This window comes from Labrus mixtus, chromosome 1 (assembly GCF_963584025.1).
Source record: "Labrus mixtus chromosome 1, fLabMix1.1, whole genome shotgun sequence".
In the NCBI taxonomy this organism is placed as follows: Eukaryota; Metazoa; Chordata; class Actinopteri; order Labriformes; family Labridae; genus Labrus; species Labrus mixtus.
This window is the reverse complement of record NC_083612.1, coordinates 7888554-7905089: the sequence shown is the minus strand read 5'-3', so window position 1 is coordinate 7905089 and position 16536 is coordinate 7888554. Positions and strand designations below refer to the sequence as shown.

Below are 16536 nucleotides of genomic sequence, written 5' to 3'. Positions count from 1 at the left end.
ACGTCTGTTATCCGACGATCGTCAGGTCTGCAGCGGGAAGTTCATGATGATGCCACCGCCATGTCTGCTCTGTTGGACGCGGTGCAGGTGGAAGTTGATCATCATGGTTTCAGCATCAGATTTAATTTAAACACATTGTTTAGATCTTATTTCTCCTTCACTGCCAGCACTGCAGGAAGCCACTCGTTACTCGCTCCGATGGGATCTAATCCTTAGAGAGAGTTTATGGATCCTTTTCTTCTGTTTGTTTGTGTGCACCAGATCAGGACCGCTGCAGCATATTAAGCTGTTATCACACCATAAATTCAGTCTATACCCTGCTGCTGTGACACTCTAAAAGCAAGCCATGACACTGTTCAAGCAGACAATAATCTACTCTAGTAACTGAGTAAACCCAGACGATATCCTTCTGCTGCGACGCTGTAAAAACAGATAAACAAACACTTCAATATTACACAATATCCTGCTGCGGTTATAGACTATGTCCATGTTTACACAACAATGATTTCAGCTGAAAACGCTACACCTGTTCATTAACACGGCAAGAGCGTTTTGAGTGCCTGAAAACACAAAGTTTTGAAAACAGCACAGTCTCATGTAGTTCCTCTGAAAACAGACATTTTTTCATGACATCACAAAGGGCAGTAACCCCTCCCCCAGGTGGGTGACACTCCCACAGCTAGGTGTTTGTTCTGCCCTCTGAGTCTGCCTTCTCACCGTAAACAATAGGACATGGAGCGAGAAAGCACCGAGCACACCCAAGCCCTTCCAGAGAGGGGGCGTGGTCAGACACAGCTCATTTACATTTAAAGGTACAGACACAGAAACAGCCTGTTCTGAGCAGGGCTGAAATAGAGGGGTTTATAGACATGATCAAATACAGGATCAGAGTGGATTTAGAACAAGAAACTTCACAGACATGTTTTGGGGAGGTCTGAGACTTATTTAAACTGGTTGAAGAGGAGGAGGATATGTGACCTTTATGTTTTTGATTGGTCTCCTACGCACCTGACCAGGAGAGAGATGTGAAAATAAAGACTTTTTAGTTATAACGCCTGCCCATAAAGTCTCTTAACACTCGTCGGTTATTTCTGTCTTTTACAGTAGTTTGCTGTTTCTGTGAATCCCTCCTCACAGGAGAGAAAAAACATCACTTTTTGTTGTTGGCTCCCATCCTGTTTGCTCTTTCACAGTAGTTGTGCTAAGTGCCTGTGTGTTAACCAGGAACACTGTGTGTTGGATACACGTCTGTGTTTTATTTATTCTGGAGCTACATCTAATGATTTTTTTTTAAACTTCAAAATCCCCTCATTTCTTCCCGTAAGAAGAGTCGATGCTGCCTCCACAAACAGTGTGAGCCTCACAGTTTCTGCAGGAGGTCACATCAACATCAGGGAGTTTAGTCTTCTTAAATCGAGTGATGATTGGTACGCTACTGAGTTTTCTTGTTGTAGAATATTGAAGATTAAAAAGTCTCCCCGTGTCCCCTGCAGGTTGTGATTCTGGTTTTGGGAACGCGACTGCAAAGTGTCTGGACGCTCTGGGCTTCGAGGTGTTTGCGACGGTGCTGGACCTGTCAGGAGACGGAGCCAGAGAGCTGCAGAGGACCTGCTCCCCACACCTCACCCTCCTCCAGGTGGACATCACCCAGCCGCAGCAGGTCCAACAGGCGCTGCTCGACACCAAAGCCAAACTGGGCCTCAAAGGTAGAGACAAACAAATGTTTTTGTTTGATGTGTCTCATGAGCATGTATGTTTTCCCTGAGATGTATCTGGGCAGTATGAGGAGTGTTTGAGTGATACCTTATGTTGGCTTCACAATAAACAATTTTCAAATCTTAACCGATTTTTAAAAAAATCGCTAAAATAAAAAACCTGGGAGACCACAGACATGAGGACAGATTCAACTGGTTTGAACATTAGAATTCTCCCAACACATGGCGGCTGGTGCATTATTTTCCAGGTGGAGGCGCAATTAATCACAGATATTAGCTTGATGCTAGCACATAATGGAAATAGATATTAACCGGCTAACAGAATTAGCATTGCCATCGAGGTCATTTTAAGTTAAACAATATTTTTTCTCAACATTACAATGTTCCATCGAGTCTGTAACTCCACTGCTGCGTCATTGGTTGAAGGGCCGTAGCCTGATCAGCAAATCATGTTGGTGATGTTGGTAGTCTCACGTTTCACACACACACACACACGCACACACACACACACACACACACGCACACACGCACACACGCACACACACACACACACACACACACACACACACACACACACACACACACACACACACACACACGCACACACACACACACATCAGAGTACACACAGAGTCTCCGTGGTCTCTGATTGGCTCAGACCTGCAGCTCCCACCGGCTTTGTAGTTAGACAGCCCAGGCAGCTGGCTTTACCTCAGAGTCATCTAAGGACAGTGTGTGTGTGTGTGTGTGTGTGTGTGTGTGTGTGAGATTGAGTGGGCGGTGGATGTAATAAAAGAACAAGAGGGAAAGGTCACTAAACTCACTCCCATGCACTTAATCTGGAACTGTACTTGGATGTGTTTATTTATTTGTGTGTGTATACGTATGTGTGTGTGTGTGTGCGTGTGTGTGTGTGTGTGTGTGCGCGTGTGTGTGTGTGCGTGTGTGTGTGTCTTGTGCAGGCTATGATCAGAGGAAACTGAAATGACGGCAGGTTTGCCGTTTTTTTTTCTCTGCAACAGTCAAACTACCACAAGCCAAACGTTTTGAATGCACAGATTTATATGGAGAGAAAAATAATATTCTCAATTTTCCTCTTTAAAAAACCCCCATTTCATTTCATTTATCAAGAAGTTCCTCATTAATACACGTAGATACAGAAAAGTTCAGTTCTGTAGATACTTTAGTCCAGCTCAGAGATTGAGGTGAAGATATTTTAGAATCACTTTTTAAACTTTAGATTTTAATATTTTTAGCACTCATTGTCCGATCGAAGGACAACAAGCCTGTCGATCCTGTTGTTGGTTTAGGAAAGATATACTTTATTAACCCGCAGTGCTCAGGAAGTGAACTGGCACCTCTCCAGCTATCGGACCATTTTCATGCTTAGTCCTCATCGGGATTTGAACCGGAAACTCCTGACAGACTGAGCTGCTGCCGCCCCTTCAGTATCAAAAAATAATGACAAGTTTAAAATATCATGAAATACACGGAGCCTAACTTTCAGTCAACCTGACGACAGGCTGAAAGCTGGAGCTGAGGCGGGTTTTAAACCTCCTGACAAACCGTTACACCGCGCCCGCCTGTCAATCAGGTCAGCTACACGCCTTATTGTGAATAACTCTTATCCTTCATCAAATCAAAACTGATGAGTCATCAAAACATTCACCCCCCCCCGTACAGTGAATGCCGATCGAGACATGAGCTAATCAGACCTGTTTGTTTTTTTGAACCAGGCTGTAAACATGTTAATCTCTGCTGTAAAAACAGGCTTTTTAGAATGGGTGTGTATGTGACTTCCTGTGCTTCTGCAGCTCAGCCTCTAGTGGACACTTGAGGAACTGCAGGATTTTGCACTTCTGCTTGGGCTTCTTTTAAAACACTGGAGGTTGCATGCTTCTTGGCTCGGTGTGCTCCTCTCATTTAGATCCTTACCCATAACAAAATGCGTTTATTGAAGGATAGTTTTTTATTGTTTATGATTTTATGTATAGAGTTTATTGTTTTACTCAGACTTTAATTTCCTTGAAGACAATATGACTTCCTTTAACCTTTAAAATCCTGACTCTTTAAAACCTAACCATCCTAAAGACCTATAGAAGAAATAAACCAGGCAGCCATTCCCTCTTTGTTTCTGCAGCTCATTTGTATGAATTATCCTTTTCTCTAAATGAACTACACTCTGTCTGTCAGTCACCTGTTGATCTGCTGCCTCGCTGTGAATGACCAGAGTTCACTCTGGTGCACACAGGAAGTCACCTGGGCGGGTCGCTCAGTGTTTTCGACTGTCTGCCAGCTTGGATGTTCTTTTCCTGGTTATCATTCATCGGCTCAGGAACAGTTCAGCCTAAACAAAGCTGCCTCAGCCGCTCGTTAAACAAAGCGTGGGATTCTGGGTCAGCCGCGCTTGGATGAGGGCGAGCGAGGCTTGTTTACACTCGCAGAGAGAGAGCGAGAGAGAGAGAGAGAGAGGGAGGTTGACCTCATGGTGTAGTACAGGCGAACATGTTGACTGTGATTACAGTCTTATCTGCACAGAGGGGACTGCAGGGCACAGAGGGAGAGAGCGAGAGCACCACTTACATAAACAGAAACATGATCTGTATCACATGTTCACAGTTTGAACTTCATCCTCCAGCTTTCAGAAATCACTTTCCATAACTTGATTCGACTTGATTTGTTCACGGTGTCGTGCTTTATAATAATCCCCGTCCAAAAACAGACTTAAAGGGCGCCATTGTTTTCATGAATAAGCGGAGAAACTTAAACACAGACGTACATTTCAAATCACGCTGAAGAGATAAATCATCCTGACATTTTGTTCCGAGCTCCAGAGATGAAAATTGGCAAACTAACCGGCGTTTCAGTTAAACAGGTGTTGCCCGAAAAACGGCACTCAAACATTTAAGGGTTCAGAACACGTTTTATTTATTATACACGTTTTCACTCATGACAGACATGACATGACTCGGCATGTGGCGTTCATCAGGGTCGGCTGAAAGACGTCGATCTTATAAGTTAATAAAGTTGATCTTCATACTAAAAGTGTTGAGCGTTGCTGGAGCTTTTTGACCTCTTCAAGCCTTTCCCTCTCCATGCACCTTGGTAGTTTGTGAAGTTGTGCCAGAAAATAAAAGATGAGCTAGAGATACAAGAACTAGGCTACCTCTCTCAGTCTCCTGCATGATGATCTAGATTAAGACTGAAGAAACATAAACCTCAGTGAAATTATGAAATCCCCGGGTCACTCCGGCTTCCTCCCACAGTCCAAAGACATGATCGTTAGGTTAACTGTTGACTCTAAATTGCCCGTAGGTGTGAATGTGAGTGTGGCTGGTTGTCTGTCTCTATATGTCAGCCCTGTGAACTGGTGAACAGTCCAGATGTAACCACGTCTCTCGCCCAATGACAGCTGGGATCAGCTCCAGCCTCCCGTGACCCAGAACGGGAAATGCGGTTAAGATAATGGATGGACGTATAACAAAAACATTTTCCATCTGCACTGTATCATTAGCTTTAAACAGCTAAAGACATTCTGGTTTGTTTGCACAGCCCTTCAAGTGATTTTATTAAGAGGGGTCTCTCCAACTGGCTTGGCTGTCCAACAAAAGCAAGATCAAATTAGTGATTTGAAGATGTAATTTGTTGACCCGTGTCCTCATATTAGGCACAGTCAAATATTATTTCTGGTGTGGCTCTTGACTCGTGCACGAGTTGTGTTTGAGATGAAAGGCCTGTCCCGAACGAAGGCAGGGTCATTTCATACGCTGAAGTAGATAAAAAAGTCTGAACTAATCTTTTTGCAATATTCTAATTCAGCTTTGCAACCTTTTTAGACACCCAATCATCTTACTTATTACATAAAAGGTTCAATAAAGATGAATGTTTGTTTGTTTGTGAAGAGCGTCTGAAGTATTCCAGATTAAAAAATGCACATTGTGTGTTCCGACTCGCTTCAACACGTCTTCTACGACTGCAAACAGCTTTGTTATCTGCAGTGCAAACACACCTCTAATCATCGTTTTGTGTGTGTGTGTGTGTGTGTGTGTGTGTGTGTATTTGTGTGGCAGGTCTGTGGGGTCTGGTGAACAACGCCGGCGTGTGTGTAAACTTCGGAGACGCCGAGCTGTCCCTGATGTCCAACTTCCGCGGCTGCATGGAGGTCAACTTCTTCGGCACCCTGAGCGTCACCAAGAGCTTCCTGCCGCTGCTGAGACACGCCAGAGGTCGCATCGTCACCATCTCCAGCCCTGCCGGTGTGTGCCCAACACACACACACACACACACACACACACACACCCCCGCGCAGACACACACACACACACACACACACACACACACACACACACACACACACAGAGGTGCTGTAATAAATGGTAATTGAATGTTCCAGAAGACGTGAACCGCAGATGAACTGACTGCTGCCTTCAAACGGCCAAACCAAACAAACAGAGCTGCTGCTGGTCTCCTCCGTCTGTTTATCCAACTTAGCACAACCAGATCAATCACCGGCGTTCACCTCCTCCGCAGACACATTTATGCGCCTGCAGGTTCTTAGATTTCGCAAATGTTGTTGTGTGCACGGGCCCGATTGTATTTTTTTAACATAAAAGCGGTCAGAGTTCATCCGCTGAAAAACGTATCAGTGATCGAATAATCCAGCGTCATAAAGGAATCATAAAGGATCCGTCATGTAACCAATGGGGATATCTAATCAGTCACATGACCTTATGATGAAAGGATTTCTATTATTACACCTCAGATAAAGACTGATCTATCCTACAGATTGCAGATCCTGTAAGTGCCGCCTGCATGCAGAGACAGATCAAAAGAAAAGTGATTTTATCGTTTCCCCTCATCCTGAGTGCTGATTTACTTATCTGAAAAGATGTTAGAAAAGCTGTAGTAGCAAGTAGTAGCAAAAGGAAACAATGCGTGTGCACTTTTGAGTGATGCTAACTTGGTCTGTAACAGTCCGTAGCACACTGAAAATAACTTTACTATATTTTTTTTACGTGTGTGAACAACGTTTCGCCTGCAGCTTCCTCAAGTTCGCCTAGCCTTGTTCCTGCCACCGCCTGCACCTGAGAACGTGTTTAGGCTGTGCACCAGGCACCCTTCTGGCCATTTAGATAGGTCTGTAACAGCATTTGTATTCGATAGCAACACGACACGATGCAGCTACAAGACCCGCCTGCTTCTTTAAAGAGGACATATTATCCCCCTTTTCCACCTTGTCAAACAGTCCCCTGTGGTCTAAATGAAATTGTTTCACATTTTTGGAGCTAAAAAGCTAAAAAGCTAAAAAAAAAAAAAAAAAAAAAAAAGCACATCAAAGATGCAGTTAATATGTGAAAAGATGAGAAAACAAGGGATACTGATTTTGGATTTTTAAGGTCTATTTCTAGAGTTATTTAAAGAAAAGGTGTGATGGGAGATCTATCGTCTTTATCTCCACCTTGCAGAGTATTTTAGATATATGTGCATTTATTTCTGCGGGGAGATGGATCTGTTGTTTAACAATCTCACAAAAAAGCACTTAAGAAAGTAAGTGATGCTGAGTGATTGACTGATAACGTTTGCTGCCGTTTAGTCACTTAATAAATCCCCGGTGTGCGATGTGTGTTTCTGGTAATGTGACCGTGCAGGTGAGAGCGTGTTCCTGGAACTCCGTGCTGTTCAACAGCAACATGTCCTCCTCACAAAGACTCCTTTATCTCAGAGCCGGAGGGGAAACCACAGATTAAAACAACCTGTGATCTGAACCCGCGACCTATAATTACACGCATGATTATCCTCCGCCTCTTCCTCCTTTTTTTCTCTTCCTCGAGCGTTCTTTGAGCATTTCCCGGCTGCACGTGGATCAAAACCCTGCAAACGTTTGCTTTTGTAGATCGGCTGTCTGACGATGAGATGAGGTATCCTCGGCGACTCGGGGAACCGTCTGCATGATTCTGCTTACACTGTGAATGAAGCAGATGCATAAAGGCAGCGGTTGGCAGAGAACCAACAAACACAAAACTGACAGGACGAAAGCAATGCATCATCAAACATGTAAAACACAAAAGAATAACATCGAAGAAGCAGTAAAAAGCACTCCAGGAAAACAGGATTTTTGATCGTTCTTCTTGTTTTTTCAGGTGACCAGCCGTTCCCCTGCCTGGCCGCCTACGGAGCCTCTAAAGCAGCTCTTAACCTCCTCACCAACACTCTGCGACACGAGCTCGAGCCCTGGGGGGTCCAAGTGTCCACCATCCTGCCCTCCGCATACAAGACCGGTAAGAGCACACCTCCACACCTCCACCCAGCAGCTCCAAGTGTGTTCAGTCCTCCTGTTTTTATGCACTTTTTTTTAAAGCTCTGCATTGAAATATATTTTGTATAAATGCTGGGGGAAAAAAAGAGCTTCCTGTTGCGTCGGGTAAAAAGTAAACATTAACAGACAGAAAACATAGAAAAAGGGATTTAAGGTTCAAATTACTCATGCATACAAAAATGTGAAACACAGTGAAAAGAAGCAGGCAGCTCAGACTGATTAAGAGTTACAACTTTGACCAAAATAATCTATAATTAATCTTTTTGTTTGTGGCTCAGCGTAAGGAGTTTAGCTTGGGTAAACTGGTCCACAATTGTACATATCTTGTGTCTAAATGACTAAGAGGGACAAAAGGGGCACAGGAGGTAGCCTAGTGGTTAATGCACAGGAACCATGTACGGTGGACTCACTCACCTGGGGGAGGGGTTACTGCCCCTTGTGATGTCATGAAGGGAAAATCTCCAAACGGCCCGTTTGAGCACACATTTTCTGAAAAGTGGAGCAGGCAAAAGATGGAGAGGATGGACTTTTCTCATCATTGGGGGGGTTTGTAGACAGACTAGAGACTCATATTAGGGTGTACTGCTCAGAGCCGGATGTTTGAACATCTCGCTGGGTGGCACTATTCTTTAGAAACACCGGGACATTTGGCCCGCAGAGGGGTTTCTTTATAGTCATTACAGTCTGTTTCACAGCTGCTGGATGGATGTAGATCATGACTCCCCAATAGGCATTTATGACCCTAAATATGTAAAAAAAAAAGTAAATAGGGTTTAAACCGTTGGGCATGCCCTTAAAAGCGTAGGGGCTTCCTGTCAGCGGGAGAGGGAGAGGAGGTGAACAGAGAGCGAGGGGAAGTGGGAACAGAAATAGTTTAAACTTTATTATAACAAAAGACAAACATATGAAGGAGTCCACACATTGGATTTCATTTCCAGATGTGATATAAAAGGTAACAGGAGATGATGGAGGGAGTAACAGAGAAACCGATCGATCAGGACTGAACCGAACTCCTCGTCCTGATGGTTTGGCCCCATGGCAGGCTGAACGTGATGGCAGGTCTCCCTATGAAGACAACACTGTTTTAATGAGGACCACATGTGGGACGGAGTGTCTGTTTTTCCACACACTAAGACAGTACAAAGAATAAATAGCTGACATCACATTTTGAAACTCCTGCAGAATGGAGGGATGTGATTTGAGAGCCAGACTGTTGGCCAAGAGTTTCTTCTTGCTTGTTTTCTTTGCGCTCTAATTCTCTGTGGTTGAAAAAATAAAATCCCTGTGCACTGTGGTTGTTGTGTTCAGGGGACTTTACCAGTAGAAAATATAGAGCAGCTGTGAAGGCCAGTGGGCGAAGTAGTATTTAGATAATGATCTGGTGAGTCATTGGATGCAGCTCGGCACACTTTATCCTCCTGTTCTCACTTTAATCCTGAAGGAACAGGTTTGTGTTCAAACTCTTAATCCTGCCGTTACTCTTGGGGGGGTTTCGGAGCTGCTCCTTTTGGCCGTCGGCCGACCGAGTCGATGAACTTTCAGACTTTGTGTTGACATCCTGCTCGCTGCGTCCACTCTCCTCCTTTACACGTAACACTGTTTGCAATCGGTTGTGCTGAGTCACGCAGCGCAGCGTTAAGTTGTAACTCATTGTGTTACAACATGCGGTTTGTCAGGCTGCTGGGGTCTTAGAGGAAAACTCTTTGCATACATGTCTTTAAGTTAAACTGCAGAATAAACTGCTGTCTCACAAACAGTTTAAAATCATAAACGATTAAAAAGTTTAGGCACACTCACCTTGGTGCCATCTATAGATTTGTAAAGTGACTTTTAAAAGCCACACGTTTTGGAATTTTGAGGTTCCAGAAATCACCATATTGGGACAACATGGCGGAGCTATCAAACAATCAAATGTATTTAGAAAGCACTTTTAGAACGAGGTGTTGCTAAGCTCGGGCTCTGCTCTACCTGCCGATTGTAAAAGCTGGAAGGTCCAGGTAGCAGACTGCATAGCATCGTGTAGCTTAATTCAGAAAGACTGCTACAATAATTCAACATTTGAGGGGACTCCATTTGAATTCCATGTAACCCCATATGGGCTCTGGACCCCAAGGCTGGGAGAGCCTGATACGTTGGATCTCACGGCCCCGCCATGTGTCTTTATCTGGACTGTACATCTGACGTCCTCCTTCCTCTACTCGCTGCAGATTAAATGAGCCGAAGAAATACGATCACCAAACTAAAGCTCAACACATGTTTAGAGTCAGAGTCCTAAACTGCACCTTCATCACGGTTCACTGTGTTCTCATGAAACCACCTGGACGCGATCAAGTCCAGCCACCGCTTGGCCCTCTCATTCCAAACATTCACAACCTGCCAAGAACCTGCGTCACCTTCGATAACAAGCTCACATTTTGCCAAAACATGATGAAAAATGTTACTATCATGTTTGGAGCAAGTCAGGAATAAATCAAATTCATTTTTCCCAACAGTCCCAACAGACTGAGCTACTGCCGGCCCACTGCACTGGTTACTGATTTCTTTCAGTCTCCGTATCAAAATCTAATGAGCTACTATCGAGGTTTTGCTCGGCTGACACTAGAGTACAACTTTAAACCCTTAATGTCCAAAGAGATCTCTTAAGTCAGCTTGGTTTGGTCTGTTGGCTGCACCATGGTCCGAGTAAAGGACCAGAAACTGTCATTCTGGATCATTCTCTCTCATCCAGGTCTACACTCCCTCCCGCCCACTACGCTCTGCCAATGAGAGGCGTCTAGTCCAACCTTCACAACAGGGTCCTAAGACGCTGACTAGACTCTTTCTACTCTGTTGAATGAACTTCCAAACTCCATTCGATCTGCAGAGTCCCTCTGCACCTTTAAGAAAAAGCTAAAGACCCAGCTCTTTCATGAATACCTACTAACTTAATGATGATGGTCTCCATATTATTGATGATGATGATGGTAATGACGATGGTTTTTGTTTGATAACGATGACTTATAAGATGGTTTCTATACTGATTAGAGCTCTCAAGAACTGCCCTCAATGTTATGCTTTGCCTCTGTGCAATTCCTGTCAGCACCTGTGTGTCCAATCAGACTCAAAGCTGATCGTTTGCTCTTACTGACATTGTTCCCTTTTTTCTAGATCCTTGCTTGTGTTGTACTTACTCTCTGATGTACGTCGCTTTGGATAAAAGCGTCTGCTAAGTGAACTGTAGAATTGTAGAATCTTCAGGTTTGGTTCAGTTAGTGTTCAATATGCCGACAAAGTTTCTGCTTTTAAATCCCGACCAACCAAATGACCAGCTGTGCTTTCCAAAAGCCTAAAAACGACACTCATCTCTGCCCGTCATTTGGTGCAACCTCCTGATTTTGAGTTTCTTTGAATGTTTCTTTGAATGTTTTTCACCTCAACACGGTCCCCTTCTTGACTTAAATTCTCAACTTTCCTAATCAGGGTTGTTCACTGAATGTTTTGCCTTAACTATCTAACTAATACGATAAATAGATCCAACCTAACTTCTGCGTTATGTTGTATTTTCTCTTTGTGTTGCTATGGTAACACTGAGCTCCGCTGTCCCTGCAGGTCAGTCCAGTAACCACGCCTACTGGGAGCAGCAGCACAAACAGCTCCTGCAGGGAATGTCTCCGGCGCTGCTGGAGGAGTACGGCGAGGACTACGTGACCGAGACCAAGGAGCTGTTCCAGAGCCACGCCAGCCAGTCCAACCCCGACCTCAGCCCCGTCGTCGACACCATCGTCCAGGCGCTGCTGTCGCCGCAGCCGCAGGCGAGTTACTACGCGGGGCCCGGCATCGGCCTCATGTACTTCATCTACAGCTACTGCCCCTTCAGCATCAGCAACCGCTTCCTCCAGAACCTGTTTGTGAAGAAGAAGGTGATGCCGCGTGCTCTGAGGAAGCAGTCGGGCTACAACCTGAACCTCAGCCTCCACAACAACAACAACAACAACGAGGAGAAGCTAAAATAACTGTGAGACTGTAGAAACCTCCTGCAGCCATAGAGGACCACTTCTGTATCGCACTCATAGAGCTGTTTCCTTTTTTTTTTTTGTATTTCAAACTGTTGAAGGGATCATAGTGATGCACCAAAATGGTTTCTGATTGTTTCTGGCCTGGCCTCAAAACGCCCCTGGAGAGGTCAGGAATGGAGAGCAAGGACACACCTGCAGGGTCGTTGGGTGGGGTGGGGGGGGGGGGGGTGGAGGTGTTCTGGTAGAGGTAGCGGTAGCTGTGCAGCTGCAGTTGGAGCAGCGAGATGAACTGTACTGTACACACACACCGAGAGTCGCTCTGACTTCATGTGCCTTCATCACAGCAACACACAAGATGGAAAAGGGGGGGGGGACATACAAGTCTGAATCGAGCACTACAGCAGCTTGTTTTAAACAGGTTGAACTTAAATTGAATGAAAAACTGCCAAAAATGTGGATGCAGGCCAATTCCAGGGGCTGCAGATAAATCAAACTGGGTCTTTTTATCATCAGTATGTCCTCCTGCTAACTTTAGATTCTGGTCCTGAATGCTCTGGATTTGTTTGGACCAGAGAAGGTAGGCGGTTTTAAGGCGACCCCACACGGCCGTTTTGGATGCCCCTCGGTTTGCCAGATATGAGACCAGTTATCAGGTCAATCCAACAGGTGTTGCAGCGATGGAAGCGGGCAAGAGAAGTGGTTCAGATAGAAGTGATTGTACCTGACCTAAAAAGCCTCTGCATGTTTCTAATAAGCTCCACGAGCAGAAACGTGTTCAAACTAGGATCAATATTGGACATGCTTTTTGAAAAATGGAGAGAAGTTAGAACACAGAAAGGTTTACAGACCGATGCAGAGCTGGATAAACACTGAAGCTTCAGTGTCCACCACATGGCAACCTGTGTGAGTATCGACTCTAGAGAGGAGGGGGCGGGGGGAGACAGCTCTCTACAATGTTTAGAATTTGGACTGCAGTATCCGTTTTAAACACTAGGTGTCAGAGTTACATGCTGCTCCTTTAAATTCTTAGGTAATAAACAACAAGAGGATGGTTGATTTTTTTCTCTAAAGCAACAAAACTCTGACTCCACTCGTGTGGTACATCAGGAGCCTTTAAACATACCCACTCAATAAGACAAGCTGCTGTAGTGACACCTCCGATCATCAGCCCACATATTGATAACTCTCTGTTTGAAAGTTATCCATGTTGAAATGGAAGAATATATCTCCACCTGTAATCTGAGTCTGTGCACCTTTTCACCGATACTTCTGCATTCAAGCAGCAGAAACACTGACACTGAATCCTCCAGACTAAAGCCCTTTTCAGACTGCTGCGATATTTACGACATCTCACCTTCAATCTAAATGTCACAGGGGTGTAATGGGGAGCGATCCCCCCTCTGTACCATTTTCAGAACTAGTAAGAGAGGCGTTTCAAAGGCGAGGCGGTTTCAGGGGAGCGCAGCGGTGTGTGTGTGTGTGTGTGTGTGTGTGTGTGTGTGTGTGTGTGTGTGTGTGTGCGCGTGCATGTCTGACTGTGTGTGTATGTGGAGTTCCCACTGGTCCGTATTTCATGGCTGAGTTCAGTTATTGGACTTTTGCAACAAAAAAAGCAGTCTGAAAAGGGCTAAAGACACAAAATCAAGCTGATGTTTCCTTTTAGTGATTCACACAAAACAAAAGTAACTTTATTGCAGAATCTTCAGACCCAGACACAAGTTTGCATATCAGTTCGGGCGTGTGGCCTTCAAAATAAAAGCACAAACACTTTAATGGATCTAGATTTTAAAACTTAATTTCATTGCTCTATAACAGCATTTTAACATGGTCAGATTTGGACTGATTTTCATGATAGATCAGATACTTCCGCATATTTATCAGAAAATAAAACTAAATAAGTGTGCTTTAATTAAAATGTCGAACAAACAACGTTTTCTTCTCAGAAACATCACTTATTCTCCCAGCAGGAGGTGTATGAATTTTCTTTCTCCACAAATAATTTAATTTTGATTTGATGAGTTCAAACCACAGACCAGTTTATCCATTCAGACACTGAGTGTATCTCCACATCGAGGCTCTTTGAACATAACATCATCTTTGTGTTTTTTCATCATTAAATATGTGAACATTTTAAAACACCGTCCTTATTCCAAATGAAACAGGTCTTGTATTGCGGTGCGGATGGGAGTGTGAGAGAGGGAATGTTTTTGATAAACAGCTCTGGAAAAAATTAAGAGACCACTGCAAAATTATCTGTTTCTCTGATTTTACTATTTGTAGGTATGTGTTTGAGTAAAATGAACAGTTTTGTTTTATTCTATCAACTACTGACAACATTTCTCCCAAATTCCAAATAAAAATATTGTTATTTAGAGCATTTATTTGCAGAAAATGCCAAATGGTCAAAATAACAAAAGCTGCAGTGTTTTCAGACCTTAAATAATGCCAAGAAAACAAGTTCATATTCATTTATACACAACACAATACTAATGTTTTAACTGTGGAAGAGTTCAGAAATCAATATTTGGTGGAATAACCCTGATTGTCAATCACAGCTTTCATTGGCATGCTCTGCAGCAGTCTTTCAAATTGCTGTTGGGTGACTTTATGCCCCTCCTGGCGCAAAAATTCAAGCAGCTCAGCTTTGTTTGATGGCTTGTGACCATCCATCTTCCTCTTGATCACATCCCAGAGGTTTTCAATGGGGTTCAGGTCTGGAGATTGGGCTGGCCATGACAGGGTCATGATCTGGTGGTCCTTCACCCACACCTTGATTGACTTAGCTGTGTGGCATGGAACATTGTCCTGCTGGAAAAAACAATCCTCAGAGTTGGGGAACATTGTCAGAGCAGAAGGAAGCAAGTTTTTCTTTCAGGACAACCTTGTACGTGGCTTGATTCATGCGCCCTACGCAAAGACGAATCTGCCCGATTCCAGCCCTGCTGAAGCAATCCCAGACCGTCACCGATCCTCCACCAAATTTCACAGTGGGTGCGATACACTGTGGCTTGTAGGCCTCTCCAAGTCTCCGTCTAACCATTACATGACCAGGTGTTGGGCAAAGCTGAAAATTGGACTCATCAGAGAAGATGACCTTACTCCAGTCCTCTATGGTCCAATCATTATCGTCTTTTGCCAAACCTCAGCCTGGCTCTTCTTTGCTTCTCATTGATGAAGGGCTTTATTCTAGCTTTACACGACTTGAGCCTTGCCCCTAGGAGCCTGTTTCTAAATGTTCTCACCATGCACCTCACCCCAGCTGCCATTTGGCATTTTTTTTGTAGGTCACTTGATGTCATCCTACTGTTTCTGAGTGACATTCAAATGAGTTGACGGTCATTCCGTTCAGTGGAGAGCTGTTTTCGCCCTCTGCCGGTCTGTAGCTTTGTTGTCCCCAATGTCTGCTGCTTGACCTTGTTCTTATGAACAACTGTCTTGGAAATTTTAAGGATGGAAGCAAGCTGATGCTCACTGTAACCCTCTGCCAGTAAAACCATAATTGAACCCTTCTTTTCCTCACTCAAAACTTTTATTTTCAACTCTTGGAATGGTCAATAATTATCTTTTTACTCCAATTACTTTTGAGGTACTACTAGCACTGTTTTTGCCATCCAGCTGGTCCTATTGCAAGAGGATAGTGATGACCACAGCAGTGGTTTTTATACTTTTCCTCTTTTAATAAGATTTGGAATCAGGTGATCACCTAAACAGTTCCTCATTAAGTAGAATGAGGTGTGCTTGTGTTGGAATTCAACAGACACTGGAATGGAATGGCTTTCATACATGTAGAGATGCTGATTTCAGAAAAAATTGCAGTGGTCTCTTAATTTTTTCCAGAGCTGTATATACAGTATATATTTGCACTTCTATGTTCTTTGAGTGTGTTGTTCTCTGTGGGAAACCGTCCGTCTCTCAGCAGACCCTCAAACATTTATTTTTATTTTCAGCCCACTTTTTGTTTTTTTGGAATCAAACTATTTATGACTCATTTCTCTTTTATCAGCACTTAAACTGTGAATTTTGTATTTAAAGACGTTTTTTTTTAAAACAACAAAAAAATATGATGTAAAATGTTCTTTTGGTTCATTCTTTGATAGAAAATAAAGTTGACTTTTTCAGACTTTGGCCTCGTTTGCTCTTCTTTTGTAGGAGTGGAGGTCGTTGGGTTTTAAGATTCGTTAAACATCCCCAGAGTGAGACAAGAAGAGATCGACATGATTAAGTTCTTTGGATGTTGCAAAGGTGCGAGGACAGTTGAGATAAGGCGGTTGTTCAGTGGGTCGCAGTGGTGTAGTGGTGGCTGAAGAAGTGGGCATACTCTTACTTTTTCCCCAAGTGTCCCGTCCAGTGGATGATAAACTGCCTCTGTTACTAACAGTGACATAAGACTCCTCTTGTATATTAAGTTAGTGCATACGAGCCAATTAGAGACAGAGTAGGGAGGGTCATCCCTTCAACATCCTATTGAATATTTAGTCAATCAATTAATGGTGTGAATTAGAGGAGATTT

The 16536-nt window shown here is 43.8% G+C and overlaps 1 protein-coding gene across 1 annotated transcript in view; it reads left to right on the top strand.

Moving 5' to 3' along the window:
- The window catches only part of hsd11b2 (hydroxysteroid (11-beta) dehydrogenase 2), a 29103-nt gene extending 12957 nt beyond the window's left edge, over positions 1-16146 (top strand). Inside the window, exons 2-5 of the mRNA XM_061050099.1 lie at positions 1494-1706; positions 5786-5971; positions 7856-7993; positions 11620-16146. Of these exons, the coding sequence (XP_060906082.1) occupies positions 1494-1706; positions 5786-5971; positions 7856-7993; positions 11620-12023 (941 nt within the window). The 3' untranslated portion in view covers positions 12024-16146. The remainder of the gene's footprint in view (positions 1-1493; positions 1707-5785; positions 5972-7855; positions 7994-11619) is intronic.
- Positions 16147-16536: the final 390 nt, after the last annotated feature.